This window comes from Schistocerca americana, chromosome 2, assembly GCF_021461395.2.
Source record: "Schistocerca americana isolate TAMUIC-IGC-003095 chromosome 2, iqSchAmer2.1, whole genome shotgun sequence".
Classification (NCBI taxonomy): domain Eukaryota; kingdom Metazoa; phylum Arthropoda; class Insecta; order Orthoptera; family Acrididae; genus Schistocerca; species Schistocerca americana.
Genome location: NC_060120.1, coordinates 217,356,399 through 217,377,684, shown reverse-complemented (window position 1 = coordinate 217,377,684; position 21,286 = coordinate 217,356,399). Strand labels below are relative to the sequence as shown.

General features: G+C 43.2%; 1 protein-coding gene across 1 annotated transcript in view; it reads left to right on the top strand.

The window, feature by feature from the left end:
- Window positions 1-2,669: 2,669 nt before the first annotated feature.
- LOC124595229 (apyrase-like) overlaps window positions 2,670-21,286 on the top strand; it is a 162,959-nt gene continuing 144,342 nt past the window's right edge. The window contains exon 1 of the mRNA XM_047133884.1: window positions 2,670-3,041. Coding sequence (XP_046989840.1) covers window positions 2,685-3,041 — 357 coding nt within the window. The 5' untranslated portion in view covers window positions 2,670-2,684. The remainder of the gene's footprint in view (window positions 3,042-21,286) is intronic.

Genomic DNA, 21,286 nt, shown 5'->3' with positions numbered 1-21,286 from the left:
GATGAAACTTCCCAGGTACTTGAATTGATTCACATTTTACAGTTCCCGATTGTCAACAGTTATCTTCAAGTGTTTCTCACGTTTTGATATGCGCATACAGGAATTTTACGCCAGTCCACTTCGTAAACGAAAGATACAGCCGACAACTGCACCAGGAACGCGTTGCGATCGCTCATACTACGTTGTGGTCCACGTACCGTATGCACAATTCGCATCGTTTCTGAGCGTTTAGCAGCATATTGAACTCGGCACGCTCAACGTTCAGGTTCGACAGCACGGTCCGTGTGACGACGTCATAACCTCCTTCTACATCTACAGCTACATTTATACTCCGCAAGCCATCCAACGGTCTGTGGTGGTTTACGTGCCACTGTAATTACCTCCCTTTCCTGTTCCAGTCGCGTATGGTTCGCGGGAACAACGACTGCCGGAAAGCCTCCGTGCGCGCTCGAATCTCTCTAATTTTACATTCGTGATATCCTCGGGAGGTATAAGTAGGGGGAAGCAATATATTCGATATCTCATCCAGAAACGCACCCTCTCGAAACCTGGACAGCAAGCTACACCGCGATGCAGAGCGCCTCTCTTGCAGAGTCTGCCACTTGAGTTTGCTAAACATCTCCGTAACGCTATCACGCTTACCAAATAACCCTGTGACGAAACGCGCCGCTCTTCTTTGGATCTTCTCTACCTCGTCTGTCAACCCGACCTGGTACGGATCCCACACTGATGAGCAATACTCAAGTATAGATCGAACGAGTGTTTTGTAAGCCACCTCCTTTGTTGATGGACTACATTTTCTAAGGACTGTCCCAGCCGCTTTACCAGCAATTAATTTTATATGATCATTCCACTTCAAATCGTTCCGTACGCACACTCCCAGATATTTTACAGAAGTAACTACTACCAGTGTTTGTTCCGCTATCGTATAATCATACAATAAATGATCCTTCTTTCTATGTATTCGCAATACATTACATTTGTCTATGTTAAAGCCGCCGGCACACGGACCGCGCTGTCGAACGTCAACGTTGAGCGTGCCAACTTCAACGTGCTGCTGAACGCTCAGGAACGATGCGACTTGTGCATACGGTACGTGGGCCCCCAACGTGGTATACGCGGACGCAACGCACTCCAGCGGCAGTTGAGGGATGTTTCTAGTTCGTAAAGCACATTCTTTACTCAACGGGCGAGCGTAAAATTCCCACACTACCTCTATTATAACGCACATTTCCTCCGCCGTCGACGAAAAGGAAAGTACTATGTCCAGTCAATAAGGACACAGGCTTATAAAAGTTCCATTACAAACAGTGCGGTACAAACTTGGAATACTTCTCCGCATTATTTCATCATTCCCAGATTTTAGTAAAACCCCAAGGTCAGTCTTACTTGATCAGTGTTCCTACCCAGTAGCAGAATCTTTGCAACATGTGAATTACGAAACCTAAAAGAAAAAGGAGCAAAATATCTTTAAAGAAATAGCGCAAGCTGTCCTGTAGATTAAGCCAATCATCCCCCATAAAAAGGTTAACTTATGTTTACATAACATCAAATATTATAGTATATACTTATATTAAACTAATAGTAAAGTATGAGAACTTAATAAAAACGCGAATGTTAGGATAAAAAATTGGAAGTGGCAAAATCCGAACCATCGCACCATTAAACATCTCTACAGCTGGCAATGACGCTAGTCACTACGCTATACCATTAACACACTGTGCGCCTTTAATCATAGTGTGTTAGGTCCTACAGAAAACCTTAATTGTAGATATATTACTAATTGAAATTTAATTATAGCAAACTGTACCAAGAACAATGCGTTTTGGGTGGATCTTCACTGGGTCGCTGGCTTCAAATAGCCTACTCTCATAATAAGCAAGTTACAATAATTCTTTTTCCACGAATGTGATGTTTCTCATTATTTTATTGGAACGAATCAAACAGTTAACAACGGGTTTTTCAGTGATTCTCAATTTGCTGGTGCTCAGAAATGGCATATATACATATAGGCTTGAAATGAATGCCGACATGGCGCCTCACAACTCTGTACTGAAGGGAGACGGCGTGCGTGTCACGTAGGTAGCGTTGTGCCATCTCATTGGTCAACGCTCAGACGCACGGTCAGAATATCTGACATGTCAGATATTGCTCTGCACGTTCGGAAAGACTCGCGAACGTGCTATTTCACGCTATGACGTCAGAAACTCGGCACGCTCAACGTTCGGATGCACGGTTCGTGTGCCGGCGGCTTAAGGGTCAGTTGCCAGTCCCTGCACCAAGTGCCTATCCGCTGCAGATCTTCCTGCATTTCGCTCCAATTTTCCTCTATCCTGCCAGAAGCGGACGAAGCAGATCGGGCGCACTGTGAGCAACCTGTCGGCCTATATTGTCGGGCGACCTCCATCGACGGCGTCTGGCGATCGTTCTCGGTGCCACTGTGAACACAGACTGTGGTAGTGACTATCGCAACGGTGCAGGCTGCGCTGCGCGGTGAGGAGAGAAGACGTCGCTAATGGCACAGCAAGTCAGCAGGCGAGCAGCGAGCAGGTAGCCGACCGAGGGACCCCCAGCGAGCGTAGCGCAGCACGCGGTCGCGGCAGTGGCGGGGACCGCCGACCCCACGTGACTTGCCGCTCGCCTCTGCTGCCCCCTCTCACTCGGCGGCTCAGTCACGCGACGCCATGCCTCGCAGCCGCTGCTCGCTGCCTGTGGTCGCGCTGTCGCTGCTGCTGCTGTCGCTGCTGCAGGCGACGGCAGAGGCCGCCGACGGCGACTTCGAGCTGCACATCGTGCACCTCAACGATTTCCACGCGCGCTTCGAGCCCATCAACAGTGGCGGCGGCTCCTGCTCGCCCAGTGCCGCCTGCTTCGGGGGCATCGCGCGCGTGGCCACCGAGGCGCGCCAGCTGATCGACGCTGCCGGCGACAACTACCTGTTCCTCAACGCCGGCGACAACTTCCAGGGCACCGTCTGGTACTCACTCTACAAGTGGAACGTCACCGCCGCCATCCTCAACATGCTGCCCTGGGACGCGGCGGTGAGTTCTCCTGTTAGTTACGAGTTCCTCCATTCTTCAGTCTCGCGGTAAGCGTTATGATGCGGAACGTGTCAACTGCATAACAAACGCACACATGAATCAAGGGTTTTGTTTCTATTAAAAAAAAAGGTTAAATTCTTTTTTACCTACCCCATTCCCTTAAATGGTACAAAATCAATATGCACTACTGGCCATTACAGTTACTACACCACGAATATGACGTGCTACAGACGCGAAATTTAAACGACAGGAAGAAGATGCTGTGATATGCAAATGATTAGCTTTTCAGAGCACTCACAAAAGGCTGGCGCCGGTGGCGACACCTACAATGTGCTGACATGAGGAATGTTTCCAACCGATTTCTCATACACAAACAGCAGTTGACCGACATTGCCTGGTGAAACGTCGTTGTGATGCCTCGTTTAAGGAGGAGAAATGCGTACCATCACGTTTCCGACTTTGATAAAGGTCGGATTGCAGCCTATGGCCATTGCGGTTTATCGTATCGCGACATTGCTGCTCGCGTTGGTCGAGATCCAATGACTGTTAGCAGAATATGGAATCGGTGGGTTCAGGAGGGTAATACGGAACGCCGTGCTGGATCCCAACGGCTTCGTATCACTAGCAGTCGAGATGACAGGCATCTTATCTGCATGGCTGTAACGGATCGTGCAGCCACATCTCGATCCCTGAGTCAACAGGTGGGGACGTTTGCAAGACAACAACCATCTGCACGAACAGTTCGACGACGTTTGCAGCAGCACGGACTATCAGCTCGGAGACCATGGCTGTGGTTACCCTTGACGCTGCATCACAGACAGGAGCGCCTACAACGACGAACCTGGGTGCACGAGTGGCAAAACGTCGTTTTTTCGGATGAATCCACGTTCTCTATACAGCATGACGGTCGCATCCGTGTTCGACGACATCACTGTCAACGCACATTGGAAGCGTGTATTCGTCATCGCCATACTGGAGTATCACCCGGCGTGATGGTATGGGGTGCAATTGGTTACACGTCTCAGTCACCTCTTGTTCGCACTGACGGCACTTTGAACAGTGGACGTTACATTTCCGATGTGTTACGACCCGTGACTCTACCTTCATTCGATCCCTGCTAAACCCTACATTTCAACAGGATAATGCATGAGCGCATCTTGCGGGTCCTGTACGGGCCCTTCTGGATACAGAAAATGTTCGACTGCTGCACTGGCCAGCACATTCTCCAAATCTCCCACCAATTGGAAACGTCTGGTCAATGATGGCCGAGCAACTGGCTCGTCACAATACGCCAGTCACTACTGTTTATGAGCTGTGGTATCGTTTTGAAGCTGCATGGGCAGCTGTACCTCTGCACGCCATCCAAGCTCTGTTTGACTCAATGCCGAGGCTTATCAAGGCCGTTATTACGGCCGGAGGTGGTTGTTCTGGGTACTGATTTCTCAGGATCTATGCACCCAATTTCCGTGAAAATGTAATCACATGTAAGTTCTAGTATAATATATTTGTCCAATGAATACATGTTTATCATCTGTGTTTCTTCTTGGTGCAGCAATTTTAATGGCCAGTAGTGTACTATACCTATAGATTTATTTATTCCTATTCATGAGTTTATCTGTGGTATGGAAAGAGTTGTCAAGGGGATATGATTTCAGTTTATTTTTGAAACTATTACTGCTGTCTGTCAGACATTTTACTTCATGTGGTAATTTATCGAAAAGTTTTACAGTAGCACATTTTGCCAGCAGAGGATAGTGTAAGTCTCTCTTTCTTCTGGTATTATAATCATGAATCTCACTGTTGTTTTTAAACTGGTCCATGTTGCTGAGAACAAATTTCATTACCTGAGTATATGCACTACGAGACTGTTGAATTCCTGACCTTTTTAACAGATGCCTACAAGATGTGCGACTATGAGCCCCACACATTATTCTAAACACTTTCTTTTGAGTAGTGAATACTTTTTGCCTGAGTGTTGAGTTACCCCAAAATATTACTCCATAATACGTCAGAGAGTGAAAGTATGCAAAGTATGTTAGTTTATAAATTCCTATACCTCAAAATTGGCAATTATTCTGATTGCAAAAGTTGATGGACGTAGTCGCTTTAGGAGATATAAAATATAAATTTTCCAATTAAGATTCTCATCTATATGTACACCCAAAAACTTAGTATGCTCTATCCTGTTGATGTGTTATACTTGTTGAAGGAACTATTCTCCTTGCAGTAGCAAACAGGATGTACTGTGTTTTTTTAAAGTTTAGAGCAAGCCCAATCGCAGAAAACCAATCAATAACTTTTCAAAAGACATTTTTTGTATCATTTCCTGTTGGATTGATAATGATGTTTGTATCGTCAGGAAACAGTGTCAGTTCAGATTCTTATGTCAGATGAGAATGGAGGTCATTCACATATATCAAGAAAAGAAGGGGATCCGTGATCGAATCCTGTGGAACACTTCATGTAATTTCACTCCTGTTAGATGAAGTGGGAAACTTCCTTAAATCACTTAAACCATATAAAGATAGATTTTGCTTCCTGTTCTGTAAATATGGCTTAAACCACTCATATGTTGCTCAATTTATACTGTAGATTGTAATTTCTCTAACATAATGTCATGGTTCACACAATCAAATCCCTTGGATAAGTCACAGAAAATTCCTATTGGTGACGTTTTACTATTGTGTGGGTAGTGAAATTGTATATTGCTTTCTCAATGGAACAGCATTTTTGAAATCCAAACTGTGATTTACTAAGTATCCCATTATTGTGGAGATGGCTAACCGCACTTGAGTGCATTACTTTCTCGACTATTTTTGAAATTGCTGTAAACATGAATACTGGCCTGTAATTATTGACATCTATAGTGTCCCCTTTTTTGTAGAGAGTCTTGATGGAAGCATATTTTAACCTCTCTAGGAAAATGTCTTGAATTAGTGATGCATTACATGTGTGACTCAGAACGTAAGTTGTAACTGCTCCACATTGTTTTAATACCTTGTTAGAGATGTCATCTACTCCAACAGAACATTTATTTTTCAAAAATTTAATGATTTTCCCTATTTCACAAGGGGTTGTTAGGTGAAAATTAACCTGACTAGGGTAGGCCCTATCTCAAAACTGACTCTTCCATGCTTGGCTTTTTCTTTTGAATTATTGTTAAATACATTAGCTACTTGTATGTTGTTGGTTAAGATGGTCTCATTCTCCTTAATAATAATTCTACCTACCCCAGTCGTTACTTTTCCTGTCTCCCGTCTAACAACATTACATATTTATTTGATTTTATTTCCCAAGTTGTTAATTTTATAGTTAATATACATATTTCTTGATTTTCTGACAACTTTTCTCAGTATGTTACAATAATTTTTATAGTGTAAAATCACTTCTCGGCTTTTACTAATTCTTGCTGCCTCATACAATATTTATCTTTCTGAAGACCCTTTAATACCTGTAGTAATCCAAGGCTTCTTTGAAAACTGTTTGGTGTCACATTTAGTAATTTTTTGGGTAACAATGTTCAAAAAGGGATATAAATTTAACATAAACATGTTGCACTTATCCTTAGCATTTGGTTCATTATAAACATCTCCCCAATTAATATTTCTTAAACTTACTCTGAAATACTCTATAGATACTGGGTTGAGCAACAGCACATTTTTACTTAATTGTTCCTGAACTGTACAACCTGCTAGGTTTTGTAAGTTAACCAATTTTGCATCAGGGTCTGATAATCCATTTATCACAGGAAAAGCATGTGTTAGTTTTACATCCTCTCTCTGTACAAATACGTTGTCTATTAGAGTGCTGTAGACTTGAGCTATATATGTAGGGAAATCTATCACTAATTCTATGTTACATGTCGTTAATCTAGTTGACTTTTCCAATCAGAATTGCTTTGAAAGTTTACATTGTGATCACCACGGTTAATAACATCTTGTTTCTGTCTGACAGACAGCGTAATAGGGAGTCAAACTTTTTTATGAATAGCTCCCCATCTCCTAATGGGGGCCTATACACTGTCGCTGATATCAACACTACATTATCTAGCTGTAGTTCACATGCACAGGCTTCAAATTGCTGATCGACACAAATTTGCTTACTTCTACAGTTTTCTATTTACATCGTTGTTTTATGTAAATGGCAACTCCTCCTTTATCCATGCTAGATCTGCAAGTGTAAGATGCTAAGTTATACCCATTTATACTGACAGTTTTCATCCCCACAGTTACATGGTGTTCAGACAGACAAAGTATATAAATCTCATTCTTATTTTTGAGATCATTTAAATATACTACCAGTCCATCTACTTCATTTTTTTTATTCCCCTGATATTTTGATGAAGTAATTTGATACTATCCTTAGCTTTATCCTTATTTACTGTACATAGTTTCTACTATTATATTTTTCTTGATTTTCATCTGTTTGGAATTTGGCTTTACCCTAAAAAACCAGTCTGCCTGGTCCATTAACCACAGGGATCATACCTTGTGTGACTGCGCCCCCCTTACAGTATCTGCTGATAGAGAACCTAACTTATCTTTCCTCTTCCTATTTAGGTGCTGGACACGTCTAACGTATCCCAGCCTACCGATAGCGTCAACTGGAATAACACTTACGTGAGATTTTGCCAGTGACTGGAACATCCCATTCAGTTCAGTGTTAACGTATCTCACAGGAGTATTTACCCAGGGCCGATCATGACGCTGAAAGACCTTCACAAACCCCACATTTGTGTGCCCAGTTTCAGCTCCTATTTTATGCAGGTCACTCCTAATACTATACCTTGGATTCATAGCCAGGCTGTTTCCTGCTCACCCAACTATAATTACCTGATATTACTTCTCAAAGTCCCTACATAGCTGACCTAAGTTTTCTGTCACCTGGCTAAGGCTACCACTTGGTTTCACAAAACCTGTCGGTAGTAACTACAGCCAAATCTCAGATATCTTCTAAACAGGGTGTTCGGAAATTCCAGTTACAAATTTCTAGGACTTTCAGGGATGAGTGATTACATAATATTTTGAATAGGAACCCCACCTAAAAACGTACCGCTTCCGTTCTACGACGGTTTCAGTTCAGATCTGTAACGCCTCCACATCTGCTGAGGGAAAGCGAAAAGTTGCTTGTCCTGGTATGCAATAGGGCAGACAAGATGACGTGTACCACGTCGAGCGGTCACCTGATGTCACTTAACGTCTGCCTTGCTGTGAGACAGAGGAAGATCTGCTGGCCGTTGCACTAGAAACTGAAGAGACAACAAGTGGGATAAATGTAAATGTCGTGTGACTAGGGCCTCCCGTCGGGTAGATCGTTCGCCGGGTGCAAGTCTTTCGATTTGACGCCACTTCAGCGACTTGCGCGTCGATGGGGATGAAATGATGATGATTAGAACAACACAACACTCAGTCCCTGAGCGGAGAAAATCTCCGACCCAGCCGGGAATCGAACCAGGGCCCTTAGGATTGACATTCTGTCGCGGTAACCACTCAGCTACCGGGGGCAGACATTAAGTGGGATGGACAGTGTGTACCAGAACATGCTTCATTGGTACTGTTGTGACTTGGCAAGACAGCCAAGCCACTATGACCGGTAGCCAAAAGTCACGCGTTTACGCTCACGCAGGCTGGCGTGAGGTATGGAACAGTTAAAGGAGTTGAGTCTAGTAAAAATAATACGTAGCTGCTGGAATACTTAACTTTAATCCATAAGTGGTGAACATCGGTCTGACGGTACTTGCATCACAAGATAAATAGCAAATGATAATGGCGCCTTGCTAGGTCGTAGCAAATAACGTAGCTGAAGGCTATGCTAACTATCGTCTCGGCAAATGAGAGCGTAATTTGTCATTGAACCATCTCTAGCAAAGTCGGTTGTACAACTGGGGCGAGTGCTAGGACGTCTCTCTAGACCTGCCGTGTGGCGGCGCTCGGTCTGCAATCACTGATAGTGGCGACACGCGGGTCCGACGTATACTAACAGACCGCGGCCGATTTAAAGGCTACCACCTAGCAAGTGTGGTGTCTGGCGGTGACACCACAGGTACAATGTCTGTAACAACGCTGGTGGTCGCCACATCGAGCCGCGGTTACAGTGCATCAGTACTGTTCCGCACATAAAGTGCGCTTTAGTAATGTAAACATGTGATGTCTAAGCTTTAATAGAAACAAATTTTCTTAATTGATAACTGGATGTTTCCTTGTTTCCTTTCGTATTGTTACTTAACAATTGTAATGCGTCAAGTCTAATTCAATTCCTCGAGCAGAAGTGGGTTAGTTAAACATCAGAAATGAAACCTCGTAGAACGTAAATGATACACTTCCGAACATGGGTTCTTATTCAAAATATTATGCATTTATCCCCCTCTACAGGTCTTAGGAGTTTGTAACGGGAATTTCCGAACGCCCTGCATGCATGGTGATCCTGTGATAATGTTACATAATTTCAGGGATTACGGAGAGTGATAAATGTATTAGTTTGAGGTAAGGGACCCTTGTCCGGGAACGATCGATTTTTATAGGCGAAAATCATTCTGATACCTCTGACTGTGGAGTACGTGTACCTGTGCCGTTGCTGCCACAACTGAGCGGTAGGCAACTTTCACAGGTGATAGTATGGACCAAACAAGAAAAATGTCCATTAAACATGGGCTCTAAAATGCATACGTCAAGAACGATGTGCACTTGTTCATCCCCAGTACTGTGAAACACGTATCTTCTGCATCAAGTTCTTTTTTTTATTTATGTTACGGATTGAAAACCAACCGCATAGCCCCTTTGTTTCATGACCATTGGTCAGTTGCACTGGCGAAGCTGTTTTTAATTATGTCATGTATTTTTTATATTATTTTAAGAAAGGTCTTAACGATGAGTGAAGCTGTAGTGGCACCAGCACTAATAAAGAATGTTTTGCGATATGAAGATGGCTAGATTATTTTCCAAACAAGGAAGAGTTTATGCTCGACCTTAGGTAGATTTTCAATCCCTAACATAAATAAAAAAGATGCAGTAGAGAAGATGTGTTTCACAGCATCGAAGATGAACAAGCGCTCATAGTTCGTAAGGTACGATTTTTAGAGCCCACGTTTAGTAAATTTTGTTTTCCTTTGATTTGATCCACCTACTCTACCGTGTCTTTTTTTTTTTTTTTTTTTTTTTTTTACAACAGTAGCGGTGCAAGTATTACACTATAAGAGGTATCAGAACGATTTTTACTTATAACTTGCGACTCGGTAGCTTCCTGACGAGAGTCCTTTACCTTAAATTCGTACATTTAGTCTTCTCTATCATCCCTGAAAATTTGTAACATAATCACGGAATCATACAGTATGAAGATGAACATTTGTTATTTCTTCACCTCCTGTGTTTTCCCATACCATTAAACCGGAACTTTGATAAGCTGTTATGCGCATGCCCGTGAATGTTTCTGTAGGGGTAAAAACCACCTACAGCCCGTTTAAGAGTGGGGGTGAAAAGGGTGACACAGAAGCTTTCAGAAACATCTGGAGCAATATATATATATATATATATATATATATATATATACATATATATATATATATGTGTGTGTGTGTGTGTGTGTGTGTGTGTGTGTGTGTGTGTGTGTGTGTGTGTGGTCGGTCTTCAGTCCAGAGACTGGTTTGATGCAGTTCTCCAAGCTTCATCTCTCAGTACCTACTTCAACCTACATCGTTCTGAATCTGTTTAGTGTATTCATCTCTTGGTCTCTACGATTTTTACCCTCCACGCTGCCCTCCAATACTAAACTGCTGATCCCTTGATGCCTCAGAACATGTCCTACCAACTGATCCCTTCTTCTAGTCAAGTTGTGCCACAAATTTTTCTTCTCCCCAATTCTATTCAATACCTCCTCATTAGTTATGTGATCTGTCCATCTAACCTTCAGCATTCTTCTGTAGCACCACATTTCGAAAGCTTCTATTCACTTCCATACATGGCTACACTCCATACAAATACTTTCAGATACAAATACACTTAAATCTATTCTAGATGTTAACAAATTTCTCTTCTTCAGAAAGCTTTCCTTGCCATTGCCAGTCTACATTTTATATCCTCTCTACTTCGACCATTATCAGTTATTTTGTTCCACAAATAGCAAAACTCCTTTACTACTTCAAGTAGTAATCTAATTCCCTCATCATCACCCGTCTTACTTCGACTACATTCCATTAACCTCGTTTTGCTTTTGTTGATGTTCATCTTATATCCTCCTTTCAAGACACACACACATTTTATATATATATATATATATATATATATATATATATATATATATATATATATTGCTTCAGATGTTTCTGTTCTTTGTACAGTTATTTGTACGAAAAAAAATTGGGGTTAGATACAACCATCCTTAGGGCTGGGGATGGGAGTGAGAGGACGTGACATGCAAAAATATTTGATAACTTCCGACATTAGAATGAAATCCGTAGTTTTCGCGGTCGCTAGACTCCTTTGTAACAGGTGAAAGGGAACATTTCAGCATGTGTCTGTAATGCCTGAAGAAATTTTTACAAAAATTGGCAGAGGTTTCACTTGATATCTGGAAAAATATACTGTGACGGTAAGACCACTCCTATGGCTGACGGTTTGGAGTGAAAAGAACTGAGACAAAAGCATACATCAGGGACGCCTGGAACTATTTCAACCAAATTTGGTGTGCACATGACTCATTATTTGCATAAAAATATCATGGGAGTAAGATACTCCTCTTACTGCAAGGGATGATTGTAGGATCATCTGAAAGCGGCCGGTTGCTATTCCTTTGTTGTACGCAGCTGATTCGCAATACATTAAAAAACATAAAGGGCTGTCAAATGAAAACGGGACAGATGGAGAAAACGTAAGTAAACTGTTACTTCGAAAGTAATCCCCATAACTGCTAATACACTTATCCCACTGTGTGACGAGATGGTTACCGCCTTCATAGACTAATGCTGGTGGTTGGCTGTGGAACCATGATTGTACCCCACCTCTTTCTCCGAAGCAAATCGACGGCCACAAATGTCTTTCTTCAGGGCTCCAAAAATATGCACTGTGCATGGGGAGAGGTCGGGCTCTATATGATGAGAACGGCCCAAGGTTGTTTCGACTACGCTGCAGAAGTTTCGCTGGGAAACTGCCACACTCCGCTGCACTGTCCCGGTCTTTCCCCACGCGATTTTCGTATCTGCGATTTGCATATCTTTGGGACCGTGAAGAACAACGTTCGTAGTCGTCAGTTTGCTTTGGACGAAGAGGTGCACTCCTGGGTATGGTTTGCAACTGCAAACATTTTTCCATGAAGGCACTGTCCGTCTTGTTCCACAGTGAGATAAAAGTATTACCAGTTATGTCGATTACTTCTTTTTTCGTCTGTCTCGTTTTCATTTGGCTGTCGCATACGTGAAACGCAATCTGTCTAATATTTGCGTTGTTCAGTGCACCAACCACATCGTGAAAATGAGTTGTGCAGCGAGCCAATAATTTCGCCAGTATGTTTCAGGGCCAAAGACCATACCACTGGACCCAATACCACAGAAACTGTCAGTATGTGGGTGTTATGTTGACCAGTTGCGCAACGGATTGCTCTGACAAGTACCCTTTGGCTCCTGCAAGAAGCAATTTCCATCCCTCATTACTACAGATGTCAGACAGCCGCTCCTAACGTACCAAAAAGAAATGCCTGAAAAACTATCAGCAGTAAATATCTTCTGGAGTCGTCCGCTGTTCTTACGTAACTAGTGTGATACTTGGGTACTGGAGTATTGCTAGTTAGTGTAAGAAAAAGATTAAGCGAACGGCAAATATTATTTATTGCAAAATCTGAGAAAATCAAGTGAAACTTTTGTTTATAAACTGATACACAAATTTTCAGGTTCTTTTCGGAACAGGGGGTTACCTCTTATGGATAGTAATCCTGTTAATGAAATTTATATACAAAGTGTGGGAAAGCTCTTTTATCCCTTTTCTTTAAGAATGTTATTTACTCGGCAGAATGGCTGAGAGCCGCGCCTACTCAACTTGAATAATTATCCGACTGAATTTTTCTAAGTACGGTCGAGGCTGTCACCTAAGAAATGTAATGGAGTGACGTGAATGAAGTATGTTATTTCTAATTGAGGAAAGATGGGGCTCGCCTATGCTGTAGCGTACAATACCGTAAGCTGCAACGACTGCTGCATGCATCGTCCGCCGCTGAAAAAAACAAAAGTATCTCTTTCTATCTGGATTGACCTTCGCCAATCGAACTCTCACTACGCCTTGATGAAGTCAAGGACTCCTATCTGGCCCTGGTCTATTGGCGTGGTACACCGGTCACATAACCAGTCCACCGTGATGCCACTCAATGTTTGCTCGCAGGCGCTAACTAATACTCCGTCTGTGTTCACACTGCACATTAAGTGTCGTGGCCAACACAGTGAACAAACGCTTAATCGCGAGCTACTCAGTATAGAGTATCACTCCGATTCGCTAGCGACAGAGGTGCTCTCTCAGTGCAGTACTGAGTAGAGACTTTGTTCCTCGCTCTCTGCGTACACGCACGAGCGCACTCGCTCCTGCTGCATGTTCCCGCTTCAAGAGCGTCACCGGAACTACCCCTCTCCACGCAAAAAGCGAAACGGTATATCATTCACTGTCTTTCCCTCACTCCTCCGGCTCATTGCGCCAGAAATAGTCCGCCAGTCAGCGTTACTTTTACAAACTGGAGAATGGCGCTCCGTTTAAGCCTACCAGTCTGGAAATATATAGCATCTGCATTAGGCGTTTACTGTCCACCTGTGAAAACTCTGAAACTGCACACTAGGTCCACCAAGAAATGCGTATGCTGGGGCTCTCCCAAACAAGATCGTGGGTTTTGCTTTTAAGGTGAACACGCAGGCCATTATCCCTTTTCTCTGGCAAAAACTGTTATTGTCCCTGGGCAGTGAGCCAGCTGGTGCAGCTGCGTGCTAACTCACCCTCCTACAGACTTTTCAGCTGGCTGGTTGCCTCCACTGAACAAAAACTCCTGTGGCCATTGTGTCTTGAATGTTTGTGTACGCCAGCCTTGACTTTTTAATCTCACTGCGCACTTGTGATTTATTTAGTAGATTTGCATATCGATTAAATGGAAAGATGTAAAATTGACTCTAGCCTATTGGGTTAGGGCTCGAATGAAACGTCTTGATACGCAGAATACGGTGGTGAGGTCGGAATATGTAAGAAACGAAGGACAGGAGACCACTCCACCTTACAAAACGTCCTGCCTAAACGCACATGGTGCAAAGCAGTGGGGAATCAGCTAGTTGCCAGCGACGCTCCTTTTACTCGAAACGACAATGTCACTGGCAGGATTACAACTTTTCTAAGAATTCAGATGAAACTGCAGCGCGAAATTCGTTCTAGATGCGCATGAAATACGTGTACAAATATGTGTTAAATATGTTAAACGTGTGCAAAATATATTTCTGTGTGTGAAATGCATGTGACAGGTGCATACGCACTGTCACCTGGATATCTGGGGTTCGATTCTCGTTTTACAAGATGATGATGTTTAGTTTGTGGGGCACTCAACTGCGCGGTGAGCAGTACCCCTCGTTTTACATCTACAGCAAAAATTTCTCAAGCACCTTGCATTGTCTGATGTCGCATATTTCGTGCAGCAGTACAATTAGCCTCTACTGTCTCTTCCATTCAAGAATGTTCAACGAAATAATCACTTTATTTCATTTATTTAGTTACTCTACACCATAGTTTATCATGTAATATTCTACAATGGTTCACATTGATCTTAAGGCAACCTGCGGATGATCGATGATTGGTACAAAGTTTGTAAGCGGACCCTGAAAGTAAATGAATGTAACATTCTGAGCATAAATAGACGAAGAAATTCGCTACAATTCGATTACACTACTAACACTAATAACTGGAAGTTCAGTAACTACTATAAAAAATGTAAAGGAGTTGTGCATGTTCAACATTTACTGACGATACTAGTTTTTCAAACCTTGAATATATTGAAGCAACTCACACACCATGAGTTGTCAATATTATCAGTTGGCAGGACGATTGTACAAGGTTAAGATGTCTAACACCCAGAAGGAAGCGTGTGCTGCGGTAGTGTAGTAGCTGTTAACAACAGAAAACAATGGAAACGAGAAAAGTGCTCGGAAAATGGCGTATGTTAATTTACTGACTGAAATCAGGACTCACGTTTCCGACAGATTTCGTAAACTATTTTCAGATCAGTCCTTCATTGCACGACAAATTGTTAATGTCAATACACAAATGCATGAAGTGTAGTTCGGTAATAACACCAAACACAATTAGTAAAATTGTATGGAATCCTGTGAAGCACTTATATCTGAATGGCAAAAATATGTTCAGGTAATTAACGTTAAATTTTTTTTAAATGTTTGGTGAAACCGGCATACATGTCGCAGAACTGTTACTAGGCATTGCTGATGGGTCTATATGACCCATTTTTCGAAATGGAATCGTTTTTCCAAAGTGCTATGTAATTCACTAACCTTTAGTATATTTCCAAATTAATAAAGTAACCAGTGTCATAGAGCAGTTTCCGTTAATCATCCTGAAGTGGTACATGCTATGATTACCCTGGCGTAGTCCTGTTAATATCGTTTTGTGTTAAAACACTACATTACTTGAGAAACTGAGTCTGAAGTATTATGCACAAAGGAGAATTAAAAAAACAGAGCATACTAACGCCGTGCGGCTGTTTCATCAAGCTTTATTTACTTCTGAAAGGAGAATATTGTCAAACCGTCTATACGTGACCTCACACGACATGCATTCACAATACTGAGACCTAATATGACAAAAATCCGCCTCAGTTGCGAAATGTTACTGGTCTTTACCCAGGATTCAGCTAAAATAATCTAGCCTTCTTCAGAAGCATAAAATAAACTAATACAGGCCAGAATAAGGCACGGTCAAACATAAAAAGCTAAAGTATGGTGGTACTATGTCAAGCTACGTTACTTAGCTGAGGAACAGCGCCGGCCCCACTTCATGGAAAGCGGTCGGCTAGCCGCGGACGCTACGTTGGAACTGACTGTGGCATGCGGATATGTACCGACGAAGACTCCCATTGGCTGTCTTTATGTTATGTACTGGGAAATTACCTATAATGTTAAACCGTAATTTGTGAGAGAACAAGGCACTAAGTAGATAGAATCCCGATGAGCATTAACTGTAAAACGAGATCTTATTAACTGATAAGAAATTTACGTAGACGTTAAGTTCAGCTTGCAAACAAGCACGCTAATGTACCTGGATACTGTCTGCAAAATGCTTTGCGGAAAGAGTTAGCAGTAAATAAGTACTGAATTAAAACACCATGGCTGATGCTGAAGTGTTACGGTATGAAGAGCGAAACTGCTGTAAGCGATAAACTTTTATTATTTTGTGGAGGGGTGTCAGCGAGAAAAACATTTCATAAAGATTTGAAATTAGGTGTTAAGTTTGTCGGAACTCGCTGAGTGCTCTAATTTTCAAATGCTGCATGAATATAGTCTGGGTAGCTTCGGCACCCTGAGTTACGCGTTCTGAAGGCATACACGCAGTTACTAACCGTAATACTTCTCTTACAGTCTTAAACGTTTAAGACACGATTAACGAGTAGATTATAAAAAGCGTTTTAAAGTTTTGGATTCGATCAGTAACTTAACGAAATTTTGAAAATCGAATTTTTGTTGCGCCTGAAAGCCGTTACATAGGAAAACTGCAAATGATGGCAGGTGGGATGCCTCTGGTTAGCCGTTTAGTAATACAGACGACTAGCGAACCCGGCAACGGCTCGCAACTGCCAGACACATCCTAATCTCCTTCTCCCCCCTTTCTCTGTCCATCTCCTCCTCTCCCCTCTGTCCATCTCCTCCTCCTCCACCTCTCCCATTCTCTGTTCGTCACCTTCTACCCTCCTCTTTCTGTCCATCTCCTGTTCCCCCCCTCCGTTTCCTTTCCCCACCTCTCTGCCCGTATCCTCTTCCCACCTCTCGCTGACCTTGAGCGTTTTTCATTGTTTTTGCCAATGAGACCTTAATTGGGAATTGAAGTCATTGTGTTCATGTAGTAATATAAGTGATCTACATCTACATAGATACTGCTCAAGCCACCGTAAGACGCGTGGCGGAGGGTACCCTGTTCCTGATCCACTGGCAAATAGAGCGAGGGAAAAACGACTGTCTATATGCCTCTGTATGAGCACTAATTCCTCCAATCTTATCTTCGTGGTCCTTACTCGCAATGTATGTTGGCAGCAGTGCATCGTTCGGCAGTCAACCGGTTCTCTAAATTTTCTCAACAGCGTTTCTCGAAAAAACGTCGCCTTCTATCCAAGGATTTTCGTTTGAGTTCCTGAAGCATCTCCGTAAAACTTATGTGTTGTTAGAACCTTTCGGTAACAAATCCAGCAGCCAGGCTGTGATTTGTTTCCCTTCGGTGTCTTCCTTCCATCCGACTTGGTACGGATCCTAAACTCTCGAGCAGTACTCAAGAATAGGTCGCACCAGCACCCTACATGCGGTCTCCTTCACAAGTAAATTACTCTTTCCTAAAATTCTGCCAATAAACTGAAGTCTCACCCGCTCGTTTCACCTCAGATCGCTTTGCAACGTTAGACCCAGATATTTAAACGACTTGACTGCGTCAAGCAGAACACTAGTAAAAATGTATCGAAACATTACAGTTTTGATTTTCTTACTCACCCGCATTAACCTTCATTTTCCACATTTAGGGCTAGCTGGCATTCATCACACCAACTGGAAATTTTGTCTAAGTCGTCTTGTATCTCCCTACAGTAGCTCAACTTCGACATCTTACCGTACACCACGGCATAATCAGCAAACAACCGCGGGTTTCTGCCCACCCTGTCAGCGAAATTATTTGTGTATATAGAGAACAACTGCGGTCCTTTACACTGCCCTGGGGCTCTACTGACGACACCCTTGCCTCTGATGAACAGTCGGCGTCGAGGACAACATACTGAGTTTTATTACTTAAGAAGTCTTCGAACCACTCACATATCTGTGAACTTATTCCATATGCTCGTACCTTTCTTAACGACCTGCAGTGAGACACAGAGTCAAATGATTTCCGTAAATCTAAAAATACGGAATCTAACTGTTGTCCTTCGTCCGTAGTTCGCTTTCTATCATGTGAGTAAAGGGCAAACTGAGTTTTGCACGAGCGATGCCTTCTAAAACCATACTGATTCGCGGACATAAGCGTTTGCATATGCTGCATAATAAACTATTTCAGTCAAATCAATTATTCCGTTGAACGAATCTCTGACAAAATTATAGTGTCATCGGAAATATCAGATGGAAACCAACAGAGAACTCCGAATAAAGTGGGCATGCTAGAGATGCAGTCTTCCCCTACGTATTCCACCCCTCTCCCCCACCCCTTCTCGGCCACCCTCACCACAGGTTTTTGCTAGTCGGATTACAGTTCACGGGAGGTTAGTGGTAAGTTTCGCTGATGTCATTGTTGTTCTCAATGAAAGTGATGAAAAATGAACGAATGAAGGAATTACTAAAACAGGATCATCTTTAGCACAGAACATGAATCGACAGTAAATCAAAGAAAGACCAAAAATGAGTAGTCGTAAAGAGATTAGCGACAAACTAAACATCAAAATTAGTAACGAGGTGAACGAATTCAGCAAACTTGGAAGCAAAATATCGCATGCTGGACGCAGCAAGAATGAGCAAGAAACCTACTAGGCATCAATTCGAGGAAAATTCTACTGATAATAAACGTTTAGATCACAGCATTGTATGAAAGTGAACCATGATTTGTGGCAAAGCCGGAAGAGCGAAGAATCGAAGCGTTTGACATGTCATGTTACATGAGGTACTGAGAAGTAGTGGACAGACAAAACAAGAGTTCTCTTGAGAATAAGTGAGTCACGGCACATGCGGAAAAACGATAAGAGGATGGACAGGATGATAGGACATTAGAGAATACCTTCCGTAGCGTTAGGGGGAGTCGTAGAGGGCAAAGCTGTAGGGGAAGACATAGATTGGGAAATATCCAACCAATAATACAGAATGTTGTGCGCAAGTGCTACTCTGAGATGGAAGAAAGTCGTGGCTTGCTGCACCCGAGTCAGAAGACCGGCGAAGAAAAGAACTATGGGATAAGCGTTTCAATTTGAGAAGTAGAGTACGTTTCAGGATGGTACTGAGGGCTAGGATGTAACTAACATGTCCTGCAGCATATTTATTCACTCTCGCATTTTTCACACCAGTTGTAACGCGCATGTTTCGACAGACTAACGTTATCAAAATTATGTGACTGGATTGGGGATTTTCTGGTAGGAAAGACGCAGCATGTTATCTTGGATGGAACGTCATCGACAGATGTACAAAGAACTTCGGCTGTGCCTGCGGGAAGTGTGTTGCAGCCTTGATGTTCCTGTTATACACTACTGGCCATTAAAATTGCTACGCCACGAAGGTGACGTGCTACAGACGCGAAATTTAACCGACAGGAAGAAGATGCCGTGATACGCAAATGATTAGCTTTTAAGAGCATTCACACGAGGATGGCGCCGGTGGCGACACCTACAACGTGCTGACATGAGGAAAGTTTCCAACCGATTTCTCATACACAAACAGCAGTTGACCGGCGTTGCCTGCTGAAACGTTGTTGTGATGCCTCGAGTAAGGAGGAGAAATGCGTGCCATCACGTTTCCGACTTTGGTAAAGGTCGGATTGTAGCCTATCACGACTGCGGTTTATCGTATCGCGACATTGCTGCTCGCGTTGGCCGAGATTGGATTGGATTGTTTGGGGGAAGAGACCAAACAGCGAGGTCATCGGTCTCATCGGATTAGGGAAGGATGTCGGCCGTGCCCTTTCAAAGGAACCATCCCAGCATTTGCCTGGAGCGATTTAGGGAAATCACTTGGCCGAGATCCAATGACTGTTAGCAGAATATGGAATCGGTGGGTTCAGGAGGGTAATACGGAACGCCGTTCTGGATTCCAACGCCCTCTTATCACTAGCAGTCGAGATGACAGCCATCTTATCCGCATGGCTGTAAAGGATCGTGTACCCACGTCTCGATCCCTGAGTCAACAGATGGGGACGTTTGCAAGACAACAGCCACCTGCACGAACAGTTCGACGACGTTTCCAGCAGCATGGACTATCAGCTCGGAGACGCTGCATCACAGACAGGAGCTCCGGCGATGGTGTACTCATCGACGAACCTGGGTGCACGAATGGCGAAACATTATTTTTTCGGATGAATCCAGGTTCTGTTTACAGCATCATTTATGGTCGCATCCGTGTTTGGCGACATCCCGGTGAACGCACATTGGAAGCGTGTATTTGTCATCTCCATACTGGCGTATCACCCGGCGTGATGGTACGGGGTGGCATTGGTTACACGTCTCGGACACCTCTTGTTCGCATTGACGGCACTTTGAACAGTGGACGTTTCATTTCAGATGTGTTACGACCCGTGGCTCTACCCTTCATTCGATCCCTGCGAAACCCCACATTTCAGCAGGATAATGCACGACCGCATGTTGCAGGTCCTGTACGGGGCTTTCTGGATACAGAAAATGTTCGACTGCTGCCCTGGCGAGCACATTCTCCAGATCTCTCATCAATTGAAAGCGACCGGTCAATGGTGGCCGAGCAACTGGCTCGTCACAATACGCCAGTCACTACTCTTGATGAACTGTAGTATCGTGTTGAAGCTGCATGGGCAGATGTAATTGTACACGCCATCCAAGCTCTGTTTGACTCAATGCTCAGGTGTATCAAGGCCGTTATTACGGCCAGAGGTGGTTGTTCTGGGTACTGATTTCTCAGGATCTATGCACCCAAATTGCGTGAAAATGTAATCACATGTCAGTTCTAGTATAATATACCTGTCCAATGAATACCCGTTTATAATCTGCATTTCTTCTTGGTGTAGCAATTTTAATGGCCAGTAGTGTATATTAAAGACCCACGGGGCAATGCTAGTAGGAGGGACGTTCAACAAATAATGCACTACTTTTTTTGTCGGCCAGTTTCGGTTGAGAAATGCGGAATTTGTTGTGTGACATCATGGGGTATTCCCGCTTTAGCCCCTAAAGCTTCATGAAGTTCAGACAGGTGGCGACGTTGTACATAACATTCAAAATGGCGTCTGTGACGGTGGTCATTCCAAGCAGAGAGTTGTCATTGAGTTTGTTTTGGCAGAAAATTAAGAGCATCGCAGAAATTCATAGGCGCTTGT